We start from the raw sequence: 20,611 nt of genomic DNA on the forward strand, positions 1-20,611 counted from the left end.
TGTCAACTTCAACATAATCAGTGTAAGATGTGCATGTAAACACTAATGCAGTAAGAATGTGAATAATTTGAATATATTACAAGCATGAATTAATGAAAAACACGATCACTTAGTCTTTTCCCATATTTCTTAAAGGATTAACTGCAGACGATAGAAAAGCTACTCTTCCTGATTACACAGAGACCAGCCTCACACTGAAGGGCAAATTAAAACAAGACTACGAGCAGATATTGATTGGTAATTCAGAGGCGGGTCATCGGAAATACCTGAATGATATCTACACTGATTTATATGTGGTGGAGAATGAGACTGGAGGAAGAGTGAACGACCATGAGGTGATACAGATCGAATCAAATCACAACCGACCAACTGCCAAGGAGAAGCCAATCGTGTGTAATGACATGTTTAAAGTCCAGTGTGACACAGGTCAACGAAACAGAAAAGTGCTGACAATGGGGATCGCAGGAGTGGGAAAAACTGTCTCTGTCAATAAATTCATCTTTGACTGGGCTGTAGGAACAGAGAATCAGGATATAGTCTTCATATTTCCACTTCCATTCCGTAGATTGAATTTGATAAAAGGAGAGTGCAGTCTCATGAGACTGCTCAACAAATACTTCTTTAGTAGTCCTGAAGAATTGCCCTCTTTTCCTAAAGGTGATGGTAAAGTTATGTTCATCTTTGATGGGCTGGATGAATGTCGCTTTACTTTGAACTTTAAAGAAGATGACACATTTACAAATGTAAATGAAAAAACAACAGTGAGTAAGATAATAATAAACCTTATCAAGAGACACCTGGTTCCCTCTGCGCTCATCTGGATCACATCCAGACCAGCAGCAGCCAGTCTGATACCCCGTGACTACATTGATCAAGTGACAGAGGTGCGAGGATTTAACGATGAGCAGAAAGAGCAATACTTCAAAAATAACAGCAGTCCTGAGGTTGCTGGAAACCTCATCAGTCACATCAAGAAATCCAGGAGTCTGCACATCATGTGCCACATCCCTGTCTTCTGCTGGATCTCTCTTATTGTTCTTCAGCCTCTACTGGCTCGAGAGAACAATGACAAAACTCCCACAACTCTCACAGGGATGTACACAAACTTCTTAATTTCTCAGAAGCAACAGATGGAAAAAAAATACTGTGATGACCCTGAACTTAAAGCCAAAGCAGTGTCTTTTGATCAGATTATTCTGAAGCTTGGGAAACTGGCCTTTAAACAGCTGAAGAAAGGAAACCTGATTTTCTACAAAGAAGATCTTGAGGAATGTGGACTAGATGTCAGAAAAGGGTCGGTATTCTCTGGGTTATGCACGCAAATGTTTCAAGAGGAAAAGGTTTCAGCAAGAAACGTTTACAGCTTCGTACATCTCAGCGTACAGGAATTCCTTGCTGCTCTTTATGTGTTTATGATGGGCAAAGACAAGAGAACAAACCCATTTCTTGAATCCAGGACAAAAAATCTGACATGGAGACTGTCCAAAAAGCCACTGTTTCAGCTTCATAAGGCTGCAGTCAACAAGGCTTTACAAAGCGAGAACGGACACCTGGACCTTTTCCTTAGGTTCCTTCTGGGTCTCTCACTCGAGTCTAATCAGAGTGACCTGAAGGAACTACTGCCAAAACTGAAACTGAAAACACAGAATGTTAAAGACACTGTTGACTATATCAAAGAGACAATAGAGACACAGAAATCAGTGGAAAGAACCATTAATCTCTTCCACTGTCTGAGTGAACTGAAAGATAACTTTGTGGAGGAAATCCAAAAGAATCTGAGCTCAGGAAAACTTTCAGCACAGAATCTGTCCTCTGCTCAATGGTCTGGTCTGGCGTTTGTGCTTCTGATGTCAGAAGATACTCAAGAGAAGTTTGAAATGCATAAATACAGAAGATCTGATGAAGCACTGGTGAGACTGCTCCCAGTGATCAAAAACACCAGAAGAGCACTGTAAGCGTCTCCTTTACATTCATTTATAAACACTGTTAGTTTTTTGTAATTACCTTCATTTTAAATGGGTGACTTGCTGGCCTAGACTGTTCAGAAAAATGAATAAATGTAATGTGTGTGATGATATTGTTGGAAACTCAGAAGCGAAGACCAGGAGACTTGGTTATTTCTTCAGCAGGATTCTTTATTGAGAACACGAGCTGTCGTAGCTGCAGTCATCAAGTCTAAACTAATGGCAGTGTACATTGTAGTTTATACCTTTCAAGGGGGAGGGATTTACATAGAGGTGGCATGTAAATGAAGTACAGGAGTCAGCCAATTTCCTGATCTCATCAGCATAACAGTGTCATTTAAATGCATAGATGATAATCCAATCAGCCTGACAGTATCACCCATACCTTCACATTATCATAGCTTAACTTGGGACAATGACACTGTTCAGGGGTGCATACAGACAAAAGGTTAATGTCAGACACCTGGGTTGCTTGACTTTTGAATCTCATCATCTATGCCTCAAAATGTAAAACACAGTGTACAGAACTTTCTCGGTTTATATACTATTGTATTGGAACCTAAATTAAACATTTAATACATTTGTAATACAACAAGATAAATACTGTTTTGATGTTTTATGAAGAGAACATTGTTTTAGCTTTGCTTACATCACTACAGTTAAAGGTTTTTCAAGCTCCAGATTATAAACGCTATTTGTTTTGTGCTCTACACAGGTTACAGAAATGTAATCTCACTGTTCAGTCCTGTGAACATTTGTCTTCAGTTTTACAATCATCAAACTCCTTTCTGAGAGAGCTGGACCTGAGTAACAATGACCTGCAGGATTCTGGAGTGAAGCTTCTTTCTGATGGACTGAATAGTCCAAACTGTCAGCTGGAGACACTGAGGTTTGAGTTAAAATACTTTATTTTTTGCAATAAGTTAATTATTAAAAATCACACTGCAAAGATTTATTATGTATGCAGTTAAATTGTGTTCTCCTTATTCAGATTTCCTACATGTAATCTCAAAGCTCAGTGTTGTGAGAGTTTGTCTTCAGTTTTACAATCATCAAACTCCTTTCTGAGAGAGCTGGACCTGAGTAACAATGACCTGCAGGATTCTGGAGTGAAGCTTCTTTCTGATGGACTGAAGAGTCCAAACTGTAAGCTGGAGACACTGAGGTTTGAGTTAAAATACTTTATTTTTTGCAATAAGTTAATTATTAAAAAAATCCCACTGCAAAGATTTATTCTGTATGCAGTTACATTGTGTTTTCCTTTTTAAGATTTCCTGCATGTAATCTCAATGCTCAGTGTTGTGAGAGTTTGTCTTCAGTTTTACAATCATCAAACTCCTTTCTGAGAGAGCTGGACCTGAGTAACAATGACCTGCAGGATTCTGGAGTGAAGCTTCTTTCTGATGGACTGAATAGTCCAGACTGTAAGCTGGAGATACTGAGGTTTGAGTTCAAATACTTTATTTTTTGCAATAAGTTAATTATTAAAAATTGCCCTGCAAAGATTTATTCTGTATGCAGTTACATTGTATTTTCCTTCTTCAGATTTCTCACATGTAATCTCACTGCTCAGTGTTGTGAGAGTTTGTCTTCAGTTTTACAATCATCAAACTCCTTTCTGAGAGAGCTGGACCTGAGTAACAATGACCTGCAGGATTCTGGAGTGAAGCTTCTTTCTGATGGACTGAAGAGTCCAAACTGTCAGCTGGAGATAATGAGGTAAATAATAATAATAAAAAAATGCAAATCCACCTGATTTGGCAAAATGTATTTAGCAAACGCTCCAGTGCGTATTTGTGTTTGCGCTCTTTCTATTTCCACCATGTTCTTGCACCGTTGAGCAATGTACAGTTGACAGTTTTCTAGCACCCCACCACCACCACACCATCTCCTCACTCCTAACTATTCCTCTCCCAGTCTGGAATGGGGGGGAGAGTACTCTGGGTTCAGACCAAATTCCGAGCTTGGACCCCTCTCCTCGGACAGCAGGCCAAATATGCATAACCTTTACTCTACTTATCAGATTATATTTAAGTGTGAACTCTTGAAACTCCAAACTATGAGACAGCAAAAGAGAGTTACAAAAGTAAAAGAACTGGAATTTGTTCTAGTTTCTAGTTTCGCACTGGCTATAATAAAGTTATCACAACAAATGATTTTCTCACAGAATTTGACATCTGTTCTCAATGGAATGCCAGAACGAGAGACAACATATTCAGCAATGTGATATTTTACCATATGTATACAGTGACAAGAGGTCTGCACAGACTTTAAACTAATGAGATGTACCTGTACCGGAGATCATTTGACCTGACTTGAACCCAAAATCCGTTGCTGTAGAGATGTACCTGTATTTTTGCTACCATAAGTTAAGACAGCTTTTTAAGACCTACACTGCATGTAACCGCTGAGGTATTTATTGGTTGAAATAACAAGATCATATGTGATGCGATCTGGGAAAACCCGTCGGATGTCGCGCTGGGCCGTTTTCAGTAAATTCGAAAATAGTCTGAATGTCAGTTTTTTTGTCAAATTTTTTTTTCCATTAAATTATTATTCTATAACATTTTTTCTCTTATCTCTGAAAATATCTTGGCAAAATTCCCTTGTTTAGTGCAGAAAAACAGCGATTTATAGTGTCAAGCTGAAAATACTCTCTTTCTCTAATGCATTCTATGCGACCATTTTCTCTAACGCCCGGCAGAGGTGAAAAAAAAAAACAATCGCCGTATATCCCATACACCTGTCCGTCTCTTAACACTACAAAGATAGTTTACCTTTCAAATAAACCACATAACATGTACAGTGAATGTGTATAGTGCGCATTTCGCGCCAATCCTGTTTAAACTATAACGTCACGCAGTTTTATAACAATCGCACGACGTCCCGACGGTGACAGTTAATTAAACCTGTTTTTCTCAAAATTCCGTTCCAGAAAATCATAGCGATCGGCCGATTTCAGATAAACATAACTTTTGCTACCAACAAGCTATGATAAAAATAAAAACAGATTTGGAAAGGGCTTGATACCAGCTTCCATATGATATCAAAACCTGTAATAGGTAAAATTTCACCATGTGGTGGGTTTTCCCAGATCGCATCACATATCATAGAAGGTTTAAAACATTTAGCCTAAATTGACACATCAAGTGGTAGAAAATGTGTATGATTCAGAGAGATGCACAGAGACGGCAACTTGACTTAATCGCACTTCATTGCACTCATTCATTTATCACATCATACAATGTTTTATATTATATTTGGTCTTGGTCTTGTTAGTAGTTGGATTCTTACTGATTGTATGGGGTGGACAGGTGTCTTTATGCAGCTAACGACCTCAAACAGGTGCATCTAATTTAGGATAATAAATGGAGTGGAGGTGGACATTTTAAAGGCAGACTAACAGGTCTTTGAGGGTCAGAATTCTAGCTGATAGACAGGTGTTCAAATACTTATTTGCAGCTGTATCATACAAATAAATAGTTAAAAAATCATATATTGTGATTTCTGGATTTTCTTTTTAGATTATGTCTCTCACAGTGGACATGCACCTACGATGACAATTTCAGACCCCTCCATGATTTCCAAGTGGGAGAACTTGCAAAATAGCAGGGTGTTCAAATACTTATTTTCCTCACTGTATATATATATATTTTTTTTTTAAGTGACAAGACAGAGAATATTACTTGTCTGATATATATATATATATATATATATATATATATATATATATATATGTATATATATATATATATATATATGTATGTATAAGTGTACGCTGCTCACAGCTATATATATATATATATATATATATATATATATATATATATATATATATATATATATATATATATAGCTGTGAGCAGCGATGGAGGGCCCAAGCTGGTCAAACCGCCACCCTAGTGCCTTTAGTGTAACTAAAGGCACCAGGGTGGCGGTGCCACTGGCTTGGGCCCGCAATTGCTGCTCGCAGCTATATTTGTTATTTATATACACACACACACACACACACACACACACACACACACACACACACACACACACACACACACACACACACACACAAAAAGTCACAAGTTTTCCTCAGAGTTTGGAAAATGTCGTTCCTGCAAGAAAAACAAATGTTAGTTGATTAATTAAAGTTGATTAATTAAAAAATCCATCACAGTATGTATCCTCTCCCCAAATTTGTCATAAATAAAACACAATAAAAATAATTTAATTAGAATGCTTATATTGACCTATTAAGATATCGTTTACATCTACCTTGTAAATATGTTTTGTGCTATTTTATTAAAAAGGTTACAATTTTAACAATATTTCAAGTGTAATCTTTCTTTGTAAAAAGTATACATTGTATCATACGTATTTCAAAGTTAAGGATTCATTAGTTTGAATATTGGAACAAACACTATAATAACATCTTAGTTGATAATTCAATATACCTACTTTATTTTTGACAAAACATCCCATACTATATATTTAACATATGAGTAGAATTTGGCAAACAAAAGCTTATTTGATGTGGCAGTAATCTTTTTACAGTAAAAACTTTATAATCTATCCAAAACTAATCAACGAAAGCTTGTCTAAACATTCATATTTCGTCTGTAACATATCGTTTTTATGATATATTAGCATAATAATAATAATAATAATAATGTTAATTTGCAGTTTAATACGTTGCTTATACAAAGACATTTTATTTCAACATATTTCAGTCGATTTTTACTCATCTCAGTATAGCAATATAGTTTGGTAAACTAGTAGATGTGTTAATGTAAAAATAACATGTTTACTACTGTAAGTGTGAGTGTGAATGAACGGCAAAGATGCGTGCTATTGTTTACTACAGATGTAGTAAACAACAGCGCGCATCTATGGCGTTCATTCATTCACACTCAGACACGCGATTCATATTTAAACAGTCTTTTTGCGGTTTACAGACACTATTCCATATCGCGATTAGAACAAAGCACTTAAGAATAAAGAACTTACTATTCAAAATCCTCAGCTGTAACTGATATTTTTGAACAGAATCGACTCAAAAGAGTGATTAATTTGTGAATTGAGCATCGCTCATGCCCAGAAAAAAAAGATACAGTGCGCTTGGAATAAACTACGCATTTAACAACATTAATTAAAATAAAACATTGCATTAAAATAAAGTATCGAGAGGAACGTCGCCTAACGTAACTAAGTTAAAGTACAGTTTTTTCATTAGAAATATATTTGAGTTAAAGTAAAAGTACCCACATTTAAATCTAATTTTTCCAAGAAAAAGTAAATGTAACGAAGTAAATGCACTTTGTTACTAAGCGTAATGGCTAACTTGGATCATGTGAAGCATCTCAGCCTATCGTGTAATGGCAGTGACATCAGTGCCCGCAGTTCAAAGTTTTATGACAGTCAGTTACAGCTTACATTAATCAGTTTCTTGTGGATTATTAGGTAATTGGTCTTGTGAATAAATGTTCAATATTAGGTGTTATTGCTAGTAAAGATACAGTATGACTGCATTGTTTGTGATACAAATGCAAGAGACACAATACAAGACATAATAATATCAAACACACAATGTCCTGGGATGCATGTTCATTTATAGATCAGTTCATCTATAAATTAATGCAGGAAAGTCTGTTTTAATGAGGGCTATGGGTCTTTCCTATGGCTTCTGTTTTACTACATGACCACATTTTTCACAGCAATAAAACCATCTTATCTGATGGTCACCCTGGTGACTGCAGCCTTTTCTGCTCTCGTGTCTCATATCGTGGGATGTTTCATTAATAAGAGTGGGCTTTAAAGCTTATTTGTTAAATGTAACAAATAATTATCAAGTGCAGCGTCAGTTCTGGCAGGTCACGTTAGTCAAGCTAATATCAGCTGACTCTCAGCTGATTCACATCTACCTAGGAATACGACGCCTATCACTGTATACATATAAAAGCTCCTTCAATATTATCAGCAACTATCGCGTTTCTCAGGAGCTAATTACCCTCCTCCATCCCCAGCTCCTCCTCTCGTCAGTCACGATTTGGCATTCTGATTCCCTTTGAATTAGAATAAATTCTCGAATTATGTTGTACTTTAAAATCTTGAACTAAATATATTTGCATACATTCATGTTGGTTCTGTTCTGTTTACCCTGAGGGGGGGTTATTGCTGCTCTCCCTGCTCTTATCCATGCTAGGCTGCATGGGAACCATACCACCAATCCAAACTGTATGCTAATTGACAATCGTATTTGATGATAGTGGTCCTAACAGAAATGTGTCTGATTTGCCTCAGTCATTACAGCGCACGAGAGCGGGAGCACATGCGCAAAACTGTTAATATACAAATATGTATGTGCTCCCACTCTTGTGCGCTCTTTCGGCCACAACACAGCGGAAGGCAAGCAGACCTTAACTGGATATATACAGACATGCTCAAATGTGACCAATCACGAAAAGTAGGGACACAAGTCGGTTCTGGGGCATTTTGAGTTATTCACAGATTCTTAAAGTGTAGTCTCCAAGCTTCCCAATGATGTGTAACACATGGAAATCTAATAATATTTGGAGAAGTTGTGGCCATTTGAAGGAGGGCACTCAAAAAAGTTCAAAGGGGAGAAAGCAGCCTCTAAAGATTGTGAAGTTCTCACCTCTCTCTCCTGCTGGGAGTGACAATAGGGCTCATTTACATATCATTTAGATAAGCCATACCCCCTGTAAAGCTCCCCCTGTAAAGCTGTAAAGCACAGGGGGGAGCAAAAAGGTCAGGAAAATGTGCCTGCGAACAGGTAATATATAAATAAATGTATCTTAGCATCTACCGATAAAACTGTATAGGCAACTCTTATGTACACTGAATAAAAAAATAAGATAAACTCTAGAGAATGTTCAAATCAAAAACAGGATGTGCTATGTGATGTATGTATGTATATATGTGTATATATATATATATATATATATATATATATATAGCCTACAGTATATGAGTATGAATCCAAGTATGACTCAGAATCAGAATAGATTTTATTGCTATTGTCAATGAAAAGTTTCACAGACTAGGAATTTTCTTCGGTGTACTCGTGCAATGATGGCATTGTCTTCTGCATTGTCTTCAAGTCCACAACTCCGTTGATATCCTCAGGGCTGATGAACCTGGCTGGTGGACATAATGCTTGGCCATCTAAACCTCTCTCATCCCACTAAACATGAATAATCCACCTATTAACTTAAGTCTTGTTAGAAAACAAACAATAAAAAACTATTCTTGGAATTTTAAATGCGAATCATTTTTTCCAAAATGATTGTATGGAGTAGAAAGCTCCTGCAGTGTGCATTAGCTCAACAGGTAGCCTCAAGCTACATGACACAATTTAATTTATTAATATAAAAATTTTATTTAACCCTCTGGGGTCTAAGGTGTTTTTGGGGCCCGTGGGATGTTTTGACATGCCCTGACATTTGTGCTTTTTTCAGTTATTTATAAACATGATAATGGCAAAGGTGTAAATTCACTCTATATAGCACAAACAGGGCTACCATAATATGTGAGCAACATGTATGTAGATGTTTGTATTTTTAAGAGAATAATGTTTATGTGTGGTTATTGGAAAAAATAAAAATGAAAGTTGCTGAAATAAGACCACAAAACTCATAATAAATATGTGTCAATAAGACTTTTGACTAATGGATGTTGTTGCTTCGAATTCTGGCTTCAAAATTATGTGAAAATAGTCTTGCTTTATCGTTCACATAAACCAATACATTGATTTAAATTGTGTAAAACAGGTTTTGCTTGGAAAGCCAATATGCGAGGGGGGCGCAAAGGGGGAGTAGTTTACACCTGAGAATACAATGTCCCACCCACTCTGCATAATGAGCCATTCATTCAGGTGTGACACTGACTGAGCCACAATGCAAGGACAAAATATATATTTAGAAGAAGACTTATATTGACCATTTAAGATTTTGCTTACATCTATCTTGTAAATATGTTTTGCTATTTTATTAAAAAGGTTACAATTACAACAATAATTACAATTTCAACAATATTTCAAGTGTACTCTTTCTTTGTAAAAAAATGATTATAGGCCTACATTTTATCATATGTATTCATTAGTTTGAATATAGCCAACATTGGAACAGCTAACATCCTAGTTGATGACTTTATTTTTGACAAAAATAGTATTATATATATATATATATATATATATATATATATATATATATATATATATATATATATATATATATAACATATGAGCAGAAATTGCTAAACAAAAGCTTATTTGATGTGGCAGTATATTCTACAGTAAAAACTGTACCCAAATCTAGTCAACAAAATGTTGTCTTTCATATTTCGCCTGACTGTAACGTTGTTTTTTATGAAATATTAGGGCATATAAATGTTAATTTGCAGTTTAATACGTTGCTTATACAAATAGCCTACATTTTATTTCAACATATTTCAGTCGATTTTTACTCATCTCAGTATAGCAATACAGTTTGCTAAAACATCATCATTCATTCACACACAGAAAGCGATTTAAATTTAAACGGTCTTTTTGCGAGCTGTGGTAAACAGCGCGCATATCTGTCGTTCATTTATTCACAAACAGAAACGCGATTCACTTGAGAAGGAAAAAAAACTTACTACAGTATTCCTCAGCTCAGTTGGATCCTTGCTCCTCGAAATACCCGCACTTCTGAGGTACTCCATTATTATTATTCCTCACAGCGCTGCGAGACGGTGTAAACAAGTAATGATCTGAATAAACTTGTTTTCTCGAGCTGATATGGGGGCGGGGCGTTCACAGGTTTGCGTGGATTGCCTCATTCATTTGCGTTTGAATAGCGCGCGCTCTCCGTGGGCGTGTCACATTACATTTGAATGAGCTCTAATGAGCTCGACTGGAATCCCTCTCTTTTAATACAGATTTCACAAGCTGAGAATATTTGCTTTTTATATAAATTACTTCATTTAAAAGAAGAGAATTCAAGCTTCATGCCTGTGTGTCTGTATGCCTGTTTGACTGAGTATTCGCTGAGTTACAGTTCATTTTCGGACGCGTTTTAGAATGGACTTCACTGACAGAGAGAAGGCAGAACTCGCTTCGTGTTTATTTGGCAAAAAGCACAACACTTTGTTTTTATTGTGAGTATACACAAAAATAATACACATTTAACAGAATCGATTGATGTATGAAACTTGTATCAAAGTCAACAGAGCAAAATGAATCTCTTTTGAACTGATATCGCGAGCTGGTATCGCCGGCGATACCGCCGACCCCAGGGGGTTAAAGCTCACTTTAAAACACCATCAAGTATTTGTATCGTATTCCGGTCGCGGTTTAAAATGGTTTCAAGTCATAAAAAGCTTTTGAAATATGTTATATTTAGCATTTTAGATGAAGCTATGGGCTATCCTTACCTAGCATACGCATTCTGTAAACATTCTTTATTCATATGAAAACCCCAAATCGCACGAAAATCACCCACAAAACACAAATACTTCAATCTTGCATTTATTTGCTTCTTGTTTCAGGTGAAGAAATGTCACTTTCACTTTGTTATCACAGATGTCCAGAATGAGGAAGTGTTACACAGGAAGCGTCATGCAGAAGAGGTCACGTTGAAACACGTGAGATGATTGACAGCTGTACAGCAAATCATAGAGCTCTGAGGTCAAATCTGACGCTAATAAGGAAGAGGAGATACACATCTCGCTCCGTTAGCTGTTTGAGCACTTCAGATCGCATAATTCAGTGGAAAATGAATAGAAGTGTTATTCTGTATGACGAAATAGTTTACTAGCATGTGATAATTAATCATTATTTCTCCAAATATGCGCACCATTGGACTAGCCCTGGCGTATGCTGTATATTATATGTATTTGAGCACAAATAAAAAGGAGAAGACGAGAATGAATGTCGTGTGAGTGATGATTTCTATTCAAAATAACGAACGTTACAGATTAATTATTTTGCACTCCTGGCATAAATTAAGAAATTAATGCCACTGCAAACCAGTTTAATCATAAACAGTGGTCAAATATCAAAGCTGGAGTCTTAAACCTTTCTTATGATGCTGAGTTTGTCCAGATCAAGTAAGAGTGTGATGTTTTGACGAGTAATGAATTTTGAACAACAATAATCCGGGATCACCACTGATCCCTGACAGGCAAGGGGATAATAAGTAGCCATGCTGTTCCCTTGGAGGGCGGGGGCAATAACAAAAGAAACAAAAGCCAGCTTATCCAGTATGGAAATACACACAGACAATGACACGCCCCTACTGCATGCTAGAATCTCAGAAAAACAAGCTGATTTCAACCTCAAAATGTACGCTTTTAAATATACCAATACTGCTATCTCAAACATGGAGAGGCTTCTTCGTGATCTCAACTAACAGATTGCAAAAAAGCGAAAATCACCCATTTTGAAAAAAAAAAAAAACGGGTGGTCTTTCTCATTTTGCTCGAAAGTTGTGCTGCCGACTTGTGTCACTGGTTTCTGTGACGGGGCACAAATTTGTTGGTATCCCTCCACAAAAAACGAAGAATGCATAATTTTCTTTGAAATAATTTGAAACTGATAAAAGTAATTGGCATCCACCATTGTTTATTCCATATTTAATAGAAATCAAACTTTGCTTTTGATTTTTTATTCAACATAATATTGTAAATAATAAAACAAATGAAAATGGCATGGACAAAAATGATGGGACCGCTAACCTAATATTTTGTTGCACAACCTTTAGAGGCAATCACTGCAATCAAACGTTTTCTGTAGCTCTCAATGAGATTTCTGCACCTGTTCACAGGTAGTTTGGCCCACTCTTCCTGAGCAAACTGCTCCAGCTGTCTCAGGTTTGATGGGTGCCTTCTCCAGACTGCAAGTTTCAGTCTTTCCATAGATGTTTGATAGGATTCAGATAAGGACTCATAGAAGGCCACTTCAGAATAGTCCAATGTTTTGTTCTTATCCATTCTTGGGTGCTTTTAGCCGTGTGTTTTGGGACATTATCCTGTTGGAGGATCCATGACCTGCGAGGGAGACAGAGCTTTCTGACACTGGGCAGTACGTTTCGCTCCAGAATGCCTTGATAGTCTTGAGATTTCATTGTGCCCTGCACAGATTCAAGGCACCCTGTGCCAGGTGCAGCAAAGCAGCCCCAAAACATAATCGAGCCTCCTCCATGTTTCACTGTAGGTATGGTGTTCTTTTCTTTGAAAGCTTAATTTTTTCGTCTGTGAACATAGAGCTGATGTGACTTGCCAAAAAGCTCCAGTTTTGACTCATCTGTCCAAAGGACATTCTCCCAGAAGGATTGTTACTTGTCAATATGCATTTTAGCAAATTCCAGTCTGGCTTTTTTATGTTTTTCTTTCAAAAGTGGAGTCCTCCTGGGTCTTCTTCCATGGAGCCTACTTTCACTCAAAAAGTGACGGATGGTGCGATCAGAAACTGACGTACCTTCACCTTGGGGTTCAGCTTGGATCTCTTTGGCAGTTATCCTTGGTTCTTTTTCTACCATTCGCACTATCCTTCTTTTCAATCTTGGGTCGATTTTCCTCTTGCGGCCGCGCCCAGGGAGGTTGGCTACAGTTCCATGGATCTTAAACTTCTTAATAATATTTGCAACTGTTGTCACAGGAACATCAAGCTGCTTGGAGATGGTCTTGTAGCCTTTACCTTTACCATGCGTGTCCATTATTTTCTTTCTGATCTCCTCAGTAGTGATGTGACATTTGAAGCGAGGCGTCGGAGCTTGTGTCGAGAAAAAATGGGCGTGCCAGATGATACTTTGATGATACTTTTCAGATGATACTTAGGGTACTTTTTGGGTAGTCCTACTATGATATTAGACTACATAGCCTATAATAAAAGATAATGAATTTCAAACCTGAACCAAACATATTTTTATTCAAAGATCAACAGTCTGTCATTAGTCTTTAGTCTGCCACAAAAAACAACATTAAAATCATGAACACAAATGTCATTGTGAAATAAAAAATAAAAAGAGACTGTTGCAACAGTGCGTAAATCAGACATTACAGGCTATAGCCTGACGCTAAGCCTTATGCCAAAATTATTAAATGACTAAATTGACGGTCATTAAATAAGAAAACTAAATAATTGTGTAGATGATTTGCTTTGTGTAACCCGACATCAGACATTAGGCCTAAGTATTTTTTTGCACACAGTGCCGCGACCAATCAATCACTCCTTTACGACTGGCTGCCTGCACATTCAGTGTACTCGCGGCTGCGGCAACTTGCGCTCGCTTATCAATGCATTTAAATTCGCGCCTACGGTATCTTTGTAGAACTTCAAAAAAGAAAAAAAGATGCTGCAGCCAATGAGCAGCCGGCGGGGGCTGCAGGACGACTCAACCTCCACGGACAGTTGTTAATGTTTTATCAGACAATAACTACTCAGGAATTTGCTTTAGTATAATTTTCGGGACAATGAGGGCCGGATTCGGGATTCGGGACAACAGCTTAGATTTCGGGACTGTCCCGAATTTTTCGGGACATCTGGTCACCCTAATATCCCCAGTCCAGTAAGCACAACACTGCAATAAAACTAGTAACAGTTCACAGCACAAATACCCCCAGAAACTATTTTTCCCACCCCAGACTTTTCTGTTGCAGTTTACTTTATTACACTCCCTCCAACATAAGCACTGCACTCAACACAGTGTCAATTTTGCTGTTCATACTGTCACTATCCAAACAATTGATAATATGAATAATTAATTAACTGTGTTTGACAGTTGTCTAGAGCTGCATAAGTAAATTCAAACAGAGAAAGATAGCCTACATATTTTATATTATAGCAGGCAATGGACAAATGTCTGCTCAGATCTTTGTATTATTGCAAATGAAAAGTTACAGACATTAACAGTGAAAATAAAATAAATAAATAAATAAATAAATAAATAAATAAAACAGACCGGGAGGAGGGGGTACACACACTGGTTCAGAATGAATAAATTTGTCTGCTATTTCTTTGCACAGTAGCTAGGTGTCACTAGTGAGCAATGCTGAATGAAGCTTCGAGTAATGAACCTTTGGCTGAAGCAATGGGTTGCGAGGTCTCAGTGGTTCAGGAAGCCTCATTTTGCCATCACTACTCCTCCGACAACTCTCTCCTTTGCTTTCTCTGGTCCATGTTCAGTGTGGTGCACACAATTATACCAAACAGCACAGTGACTACTTTTCTCCATTTAAATAGGCTGAATGACTGATTACAAGATTGGAGACATGTGTGATACTAATTAAAGAAACAAATTAGTTTGAAATATCACTATAATCCAATTATTTGTTGTCTTTTCTAAGGGGAACCAACAAATGTGTCCAGGCCATTTTAGAATATCTTTGTAGAATAAGCAATAATTCATCTCTGTTCACAGCTTCTTTGCTTTATTCTTTGACATACCAAAGGTATGCAAGTATACATGATAAAATAGCTTTTATTTTCATTACTTTTCAGGAGGAATGAAGCATAATTTCAATGAGCTGGTATTTGGATACCAACAAATTTGAGCACGTCTGTATAGTTTTTCTTAGTTACAAAACAGAAGATATCCATGAAACATGAACCTGAACCCTACCCGAAACCCGCAAATTCTTTGGGACCCGTCAGGCTCGGGTTGGGTAGCAAACCTCTAACGTGGACTGCATAAGTCTGAGAAAAATATTATTTGGGGTGAGGAGCAGGGAATGGACTGTATGCAAAATGGTTTTAAACAATTACTAAACAAACTGTAAAATGGTTCTATTTCATGCATGGATTGCTTCTGACAGCACTGGACAAGCTAGCAGTGCCATCTAGTGGCTGTGAATAGGACACCCTTAGAATCTCAGCCAGGGTCCAAAATTAACAATACTCACCAAGTGGCGATTAAATGAAATGGTGTTACTTGTCAGTTGGCCGGGCACATTTTTGATGAATTATAACAATGCATGGTTGAGAGGCTTAGTACAAATATCAAATTGTGAAGATTGTGATATAATCATATAAATATACATTCTGACATGCCCTGTGTTTGAGTGAAGCGTGGCACTGTATTCATTTACACACAAGCTACTCATGATCCTGTTTTTGTTCAGTGTTTCAGAGCGGTTCAGTTCACAGTAGCTTTTTCCATCACCCTGTTTTTATGGCTTTTTGAAGAATGCAAAACATAAAAATGTAAACGGCAAATTTAGAAAAAAATCTATTACATAATTCAAAAAAAATAAATAATAATAATCACACTCCATGCAGAAACTGTATGTTATGTTAATGCATATGCATAGAAAAATGTATGTGCGTGCGATGAAACGAGAGTGGCGGGGTAATGTCATCACCTGTGATCACATGTACATACACAAATTAATATTCAGTTAGTGACTACTTGACGTGTGGCTGAGCAGTGTAGCGAAATGATAATCATATTATTCTGTCTTGTATTAATATATAAAAAAAGAAAACGGCTCTCAGATGGGAACCAACTCTCGTCATTCACTTAAAGGAGTCGGCTCATAGAGTCGAATGACACCACTACTGTTTTCGCTGATGGGTGTTTTATTTACTGGTGGTTACTAGATTACCAATACCACCGTCATCCGCTCAAACAACTTGATGAAAACGCACCTATTTTTTATTTTTTTTGGCAAACTTGTAAATGATTCACTTCACGTTTGGATAGAAACCCAGCTAGTAAATCAGTGGTCTCATATTCTGCCCTGCAGAGTTTAGATCTAACCAGCTCCAAAACACCTAAAGCGGTGCACACTGTGAGATTTATAATAGTCCTTTATGATTGTTTTTTGTCAGACTGTACGAACATGATCCTCGCTGTAAGCCATGTAACACTGTAAGATCTCAGTTGTCATTAATGTCAGACTGTACGGCAGTCAAGACACGTTAAAAACAGACACATGCAAGAAAACTTGTCCGGAGTTTTACGTCATCAATCAATGACACGTTCGGTGACTGTGAGCTGCTTTACACGTTGGATTGAAATGGTGGCTACAAAGAAATCTCTAACGTTAACTTTGGTCATGGCTTGTCTTGAAAAACAAAGACAATTTGACGGTCGTCGTAGGAAAAGTCACACTGCAGGACAGTGAGTCAAATCTTCTGACACTGCCAGAATTTCGTCAGAGGTAAAATTTGATAGCAACGGTCATATTCGGCTGTCGGTGAACGTCAAACTAACGATCAAAGACTTCAGATTTTAGCCTAGGATCAGAGGATTCTTTTAGGATTTGCAAAATTTGTCTCAGACGGCCAAATTGTGGCCAAAATCACACAGTGTGCACCTGGCTTAACTGGAAGTTTCTAATAATCCTGATGACCTTGATTAGCTGGATCAGATGTGTTTAATTAGGGTGGAGCTAACCTCTGCAGGACAGTGGCCTTTCAGGAGCTGAGGTTGAGTCCACTGCAGTAAATCCTACTCAACATGAACTCCTGCAAGTGACTTTGGGCCACTCATAATATGGATCTGTTGTTTTATTGTCATTAGCTCCCTGAGGTTTTCTCAGTTATTTTTTCAGCTTTAGTTATTTTAAATTTGAAGTTATTTAATAAAGTATTTAAATATATTTAAGGGAAACAAAGAATTTATTAGCAACTATAATTCATTGTAAAGTAATGCAACTACTTGCAAATAATAATTTGTTTAAAAATATGCACACATTCACTCTTATTTGTATGAATCTATTAATGTTTCTTGTCTAAATGTAAATTATACATTTTCAATTCAAAACAATGAAATAAAGGAAATTACTTGAAATTACTGCTGGTTATCCAATTTTTTTAACAGTTAAAAATAATAAATACCTAATGAAAGATGAATAGATGGATATAAATGTTCAACTATCAATTTCTATAATAAAAATAAGTATGAATGTGTCTGATGACTTAACTACATTTAGAAAAGTAAATTAATACTTTTTCTCTGGTACACTTCCACAGACACTTTTGTGCTGCCTGAATCTACAGATAAAAACAACTACAAATACAAACTGTACAGGTCCGTGTTTGATGGCAACATCTGATTGCCAATCTAATGTCATGTGGACTGTTGCTGTATGTCTTTGTAGATTGTCTGGCTGTATGGTGACAGAGGAAGGCTGTGGTTATGTGTCTTCAGCTCTGAGTTCAAACCCCTCGCACCTGAGAGAGCTGGATCTGAGCTTCAATCACCCAGGAGATTCAGGAGTCAAGCTGCTCACTGATAAACTGGAGGATCCAAACTACAGACTGGATAAACTCAAGTATGTAGAGCAGGAAGAGTTTTGGTTAAATATATATTTAACTGTGAACCATATTGAACTTAAATATGAGTTGCCTTTGACGGCAACTACAGAGAGAGAGTATAGCTGTGTCCCAATGTGTCTTTGGCTAAGCCGAAAATACATGACCCATCAGCGCCAGGGCTGAAACATCCTCACCATGTCCTCCAGTAAAATGCAAAACATAAAAATGACAATAGCCAATTCTGGCTCCATAGCTATTTACTCAATTATATCAAATGATTTATCAGGATGGCAGCTGTCCTCTCGCACCGTTGCTTGAGTGTTTTTGTGTGGGTGAATGTGTTTGTGTGTGTGTTTACTGATTAACTCTGACACTGTTTGTGTTTTGTAGTGTGGATCATGGAGGAGAGATCAGGATTACAGCAGGAGTACGCAAATGTACGTATACACACACACACTCTCTCACACACGTCTCTCCATAGACATAATGGTGTTTATTCTGTTCAAACTGTCCCTTTACAGCACATGTGTCAAACTGAGCTCCTGGAGAGTCACTGTCCTGCAGAGTTTAGATCCAAAACACCGGCCTGGAAGTTTCTAGAAATCCTGACGACCCTGTTTAGCTGGATCAGGTGTGTTTATTAAGGGCTGAAACTAAACTCTGCAGGAAAGTTTGACACCCCTGCCTTACACTTACCCTAATCCAACACATCAAAGAAAACTTGCTGCATTTTTACATCTTTAAAAAACATAATTTAGTATGATTATTATGTTTATTATTAATTCATTTCCCTCATGTGGATCCTCTGTGTCTCAGGTTTTACTATCCTTGTGGGGACACTTAGTCCAATTACAATGTAATTTAAATCTGTATACACACACACACACACACACACTCAAACAAATATTCACTCATTTACACACACACAGACACACACTCTCTCTCACTCACACACACACACACACACACACACACACACACACACACACTTTAACAATTTATTTAAGTCCACTTAAAAGAAATGAATTACAGGGACATAAATACTATAGTTGCTGTCAGTTACATGTACAGAATCATGGACCAGTAACTACAGCGGATCTTCACATTATTAAGCGTCACTCAGTTGTTATGGGTCCCAGTAACACCGTCTCCGCCAGATATGAGCTGCATATAATAGCAGACAGAGAACAGTGCTTTGCTTGCCATTTAGCCCTCTTTTTGGGCATCCCAAGTTGTTGAAGCCCTCATACAATCAGCCTGTGTGTGTGTCCTAAGCTGCCAATATGAACACCAGTAATCGGCTCCAATAACCAAACTCTGAGATGTGTTTAGGAGTGGTTGATATTGAATAATCTTAGTCATAAAGGCTTCCTCCATACTAGAGTCAAAGGTACATGAACCTCCAAAACAAACACATCACTGATCTCCTCAATCACAACAACATCTGGTGTATTAGTAAACAAATGTGAAAAGGTTTCAGAGTTACTATCATAATGCTTAAACATGGATGGTTTTACACAGGAATGTTTGTACATTTTTACTGAAGATGAGAAATGGCTTGATATGTCCTTCACTATAAGGTCCACTGTTCTTTCGTGGCGTGTGATGTACATTCCTTTATAAGCATGGCAGCCATTAAAGATATGTGGCAGTGTTTCAGTGATCTGTTCTGTAGAGTGATGCAGACAATGGGGAACCGGGGGGCGCACATTGACGCATCCACTTTAACCATTGGTTGATGGCAATTATAAAGTTAATTGTACTCCAAGGGCAGCCAGTTTTAATGCCTATCTGAAGTGATGTTGGCTGAGTGAGCTGTTCTCCACAGATTACTTAAATAAAGGAGCCTCTATATACATCTTTCACTATGTCAATGAACAGTTGAGGTAGCTGTATTTCCTCCAGTGTTCTGATCATGACATTGTGAGATAAAGTTCCAAATGCATCTCTAACATGTACAGTACAGTCTACATGACTCATGCTTAAAGTCATTCCTGTTTTGAGGCAAAATACCTTGTCTATTGATGTATGCCTTTTGCTTAGTGGATAAGATGTCAGCTTCCACCAACCAAGGGAGAACTCTGGCCAGTATGCATTTCATGAACACCTTATAGATGGTAGGAAGAAGGGATATATCCCTCCATGTCGATGGATCATCAGGGATGTTGTCTTTTTTTGGAATACGATGAATTAATGCTCCTTTCCATGAATCTGTCACACACTCACACACACACACACACACACACACACACACACACACACACACACACACACACACACACACACACACACACACACACACTCACTCACTCACTCACTCACACTCTCTCTCTCTCTCTCTCTCACACTATATATATACTTTGTTATTTTGTGTATTGAACTAACACAATTGAAACTA

The 20,611-nt window shown here is 37.4% G+C and overlaps 1 protein-coding gene across 1 annotated transcript in view; it reads left to right on the forward strand.

Annotated features, from left to right (window-relative positions):
* Positions 1–20,611, forward strand: part of LOC311081638 (NLR family CARD domain-containing protein 3-like) — a gene marked incomplete at its 5' end in the record, with an annotated part of 124,778 nt that overhangs the window by 101,052 nt on the left and 3,115 nt on the right. Inside the window, 5 exons of the mRNA XM_084112228.1 lie at positions 148–1,951; positions 2,956–3,129; positions 3,510–3,683; positions 18,057–18,230; positions 18,604–18,650. Coding sequence (XP_083968354.1) covers positions 148–1,951; positions 2,956–3,129; positions 3,510–3,683; positions 18,057–18,230; positions 18,604–18,650 — 2,373 coding nt within the window. The remainder of the gene's footprint in view (positions 1–147; positions 1,952–2,955; positions 3,130–3,509; positions 3,684–18,056; positions 18,231–18,603; positions 18,651–20,611) is intronic.

This window comes from Abramis brama (genome assembly GCF_963993115.1).
Source record: "Abramis brama genome assembly, chromosome: 4".
Lineage (NCBI taxonomy): Eukaryota > Metazoa > Chordata > Actinopteri > Cypriniformes > Leuciscidae > Abramis > Abramis brama.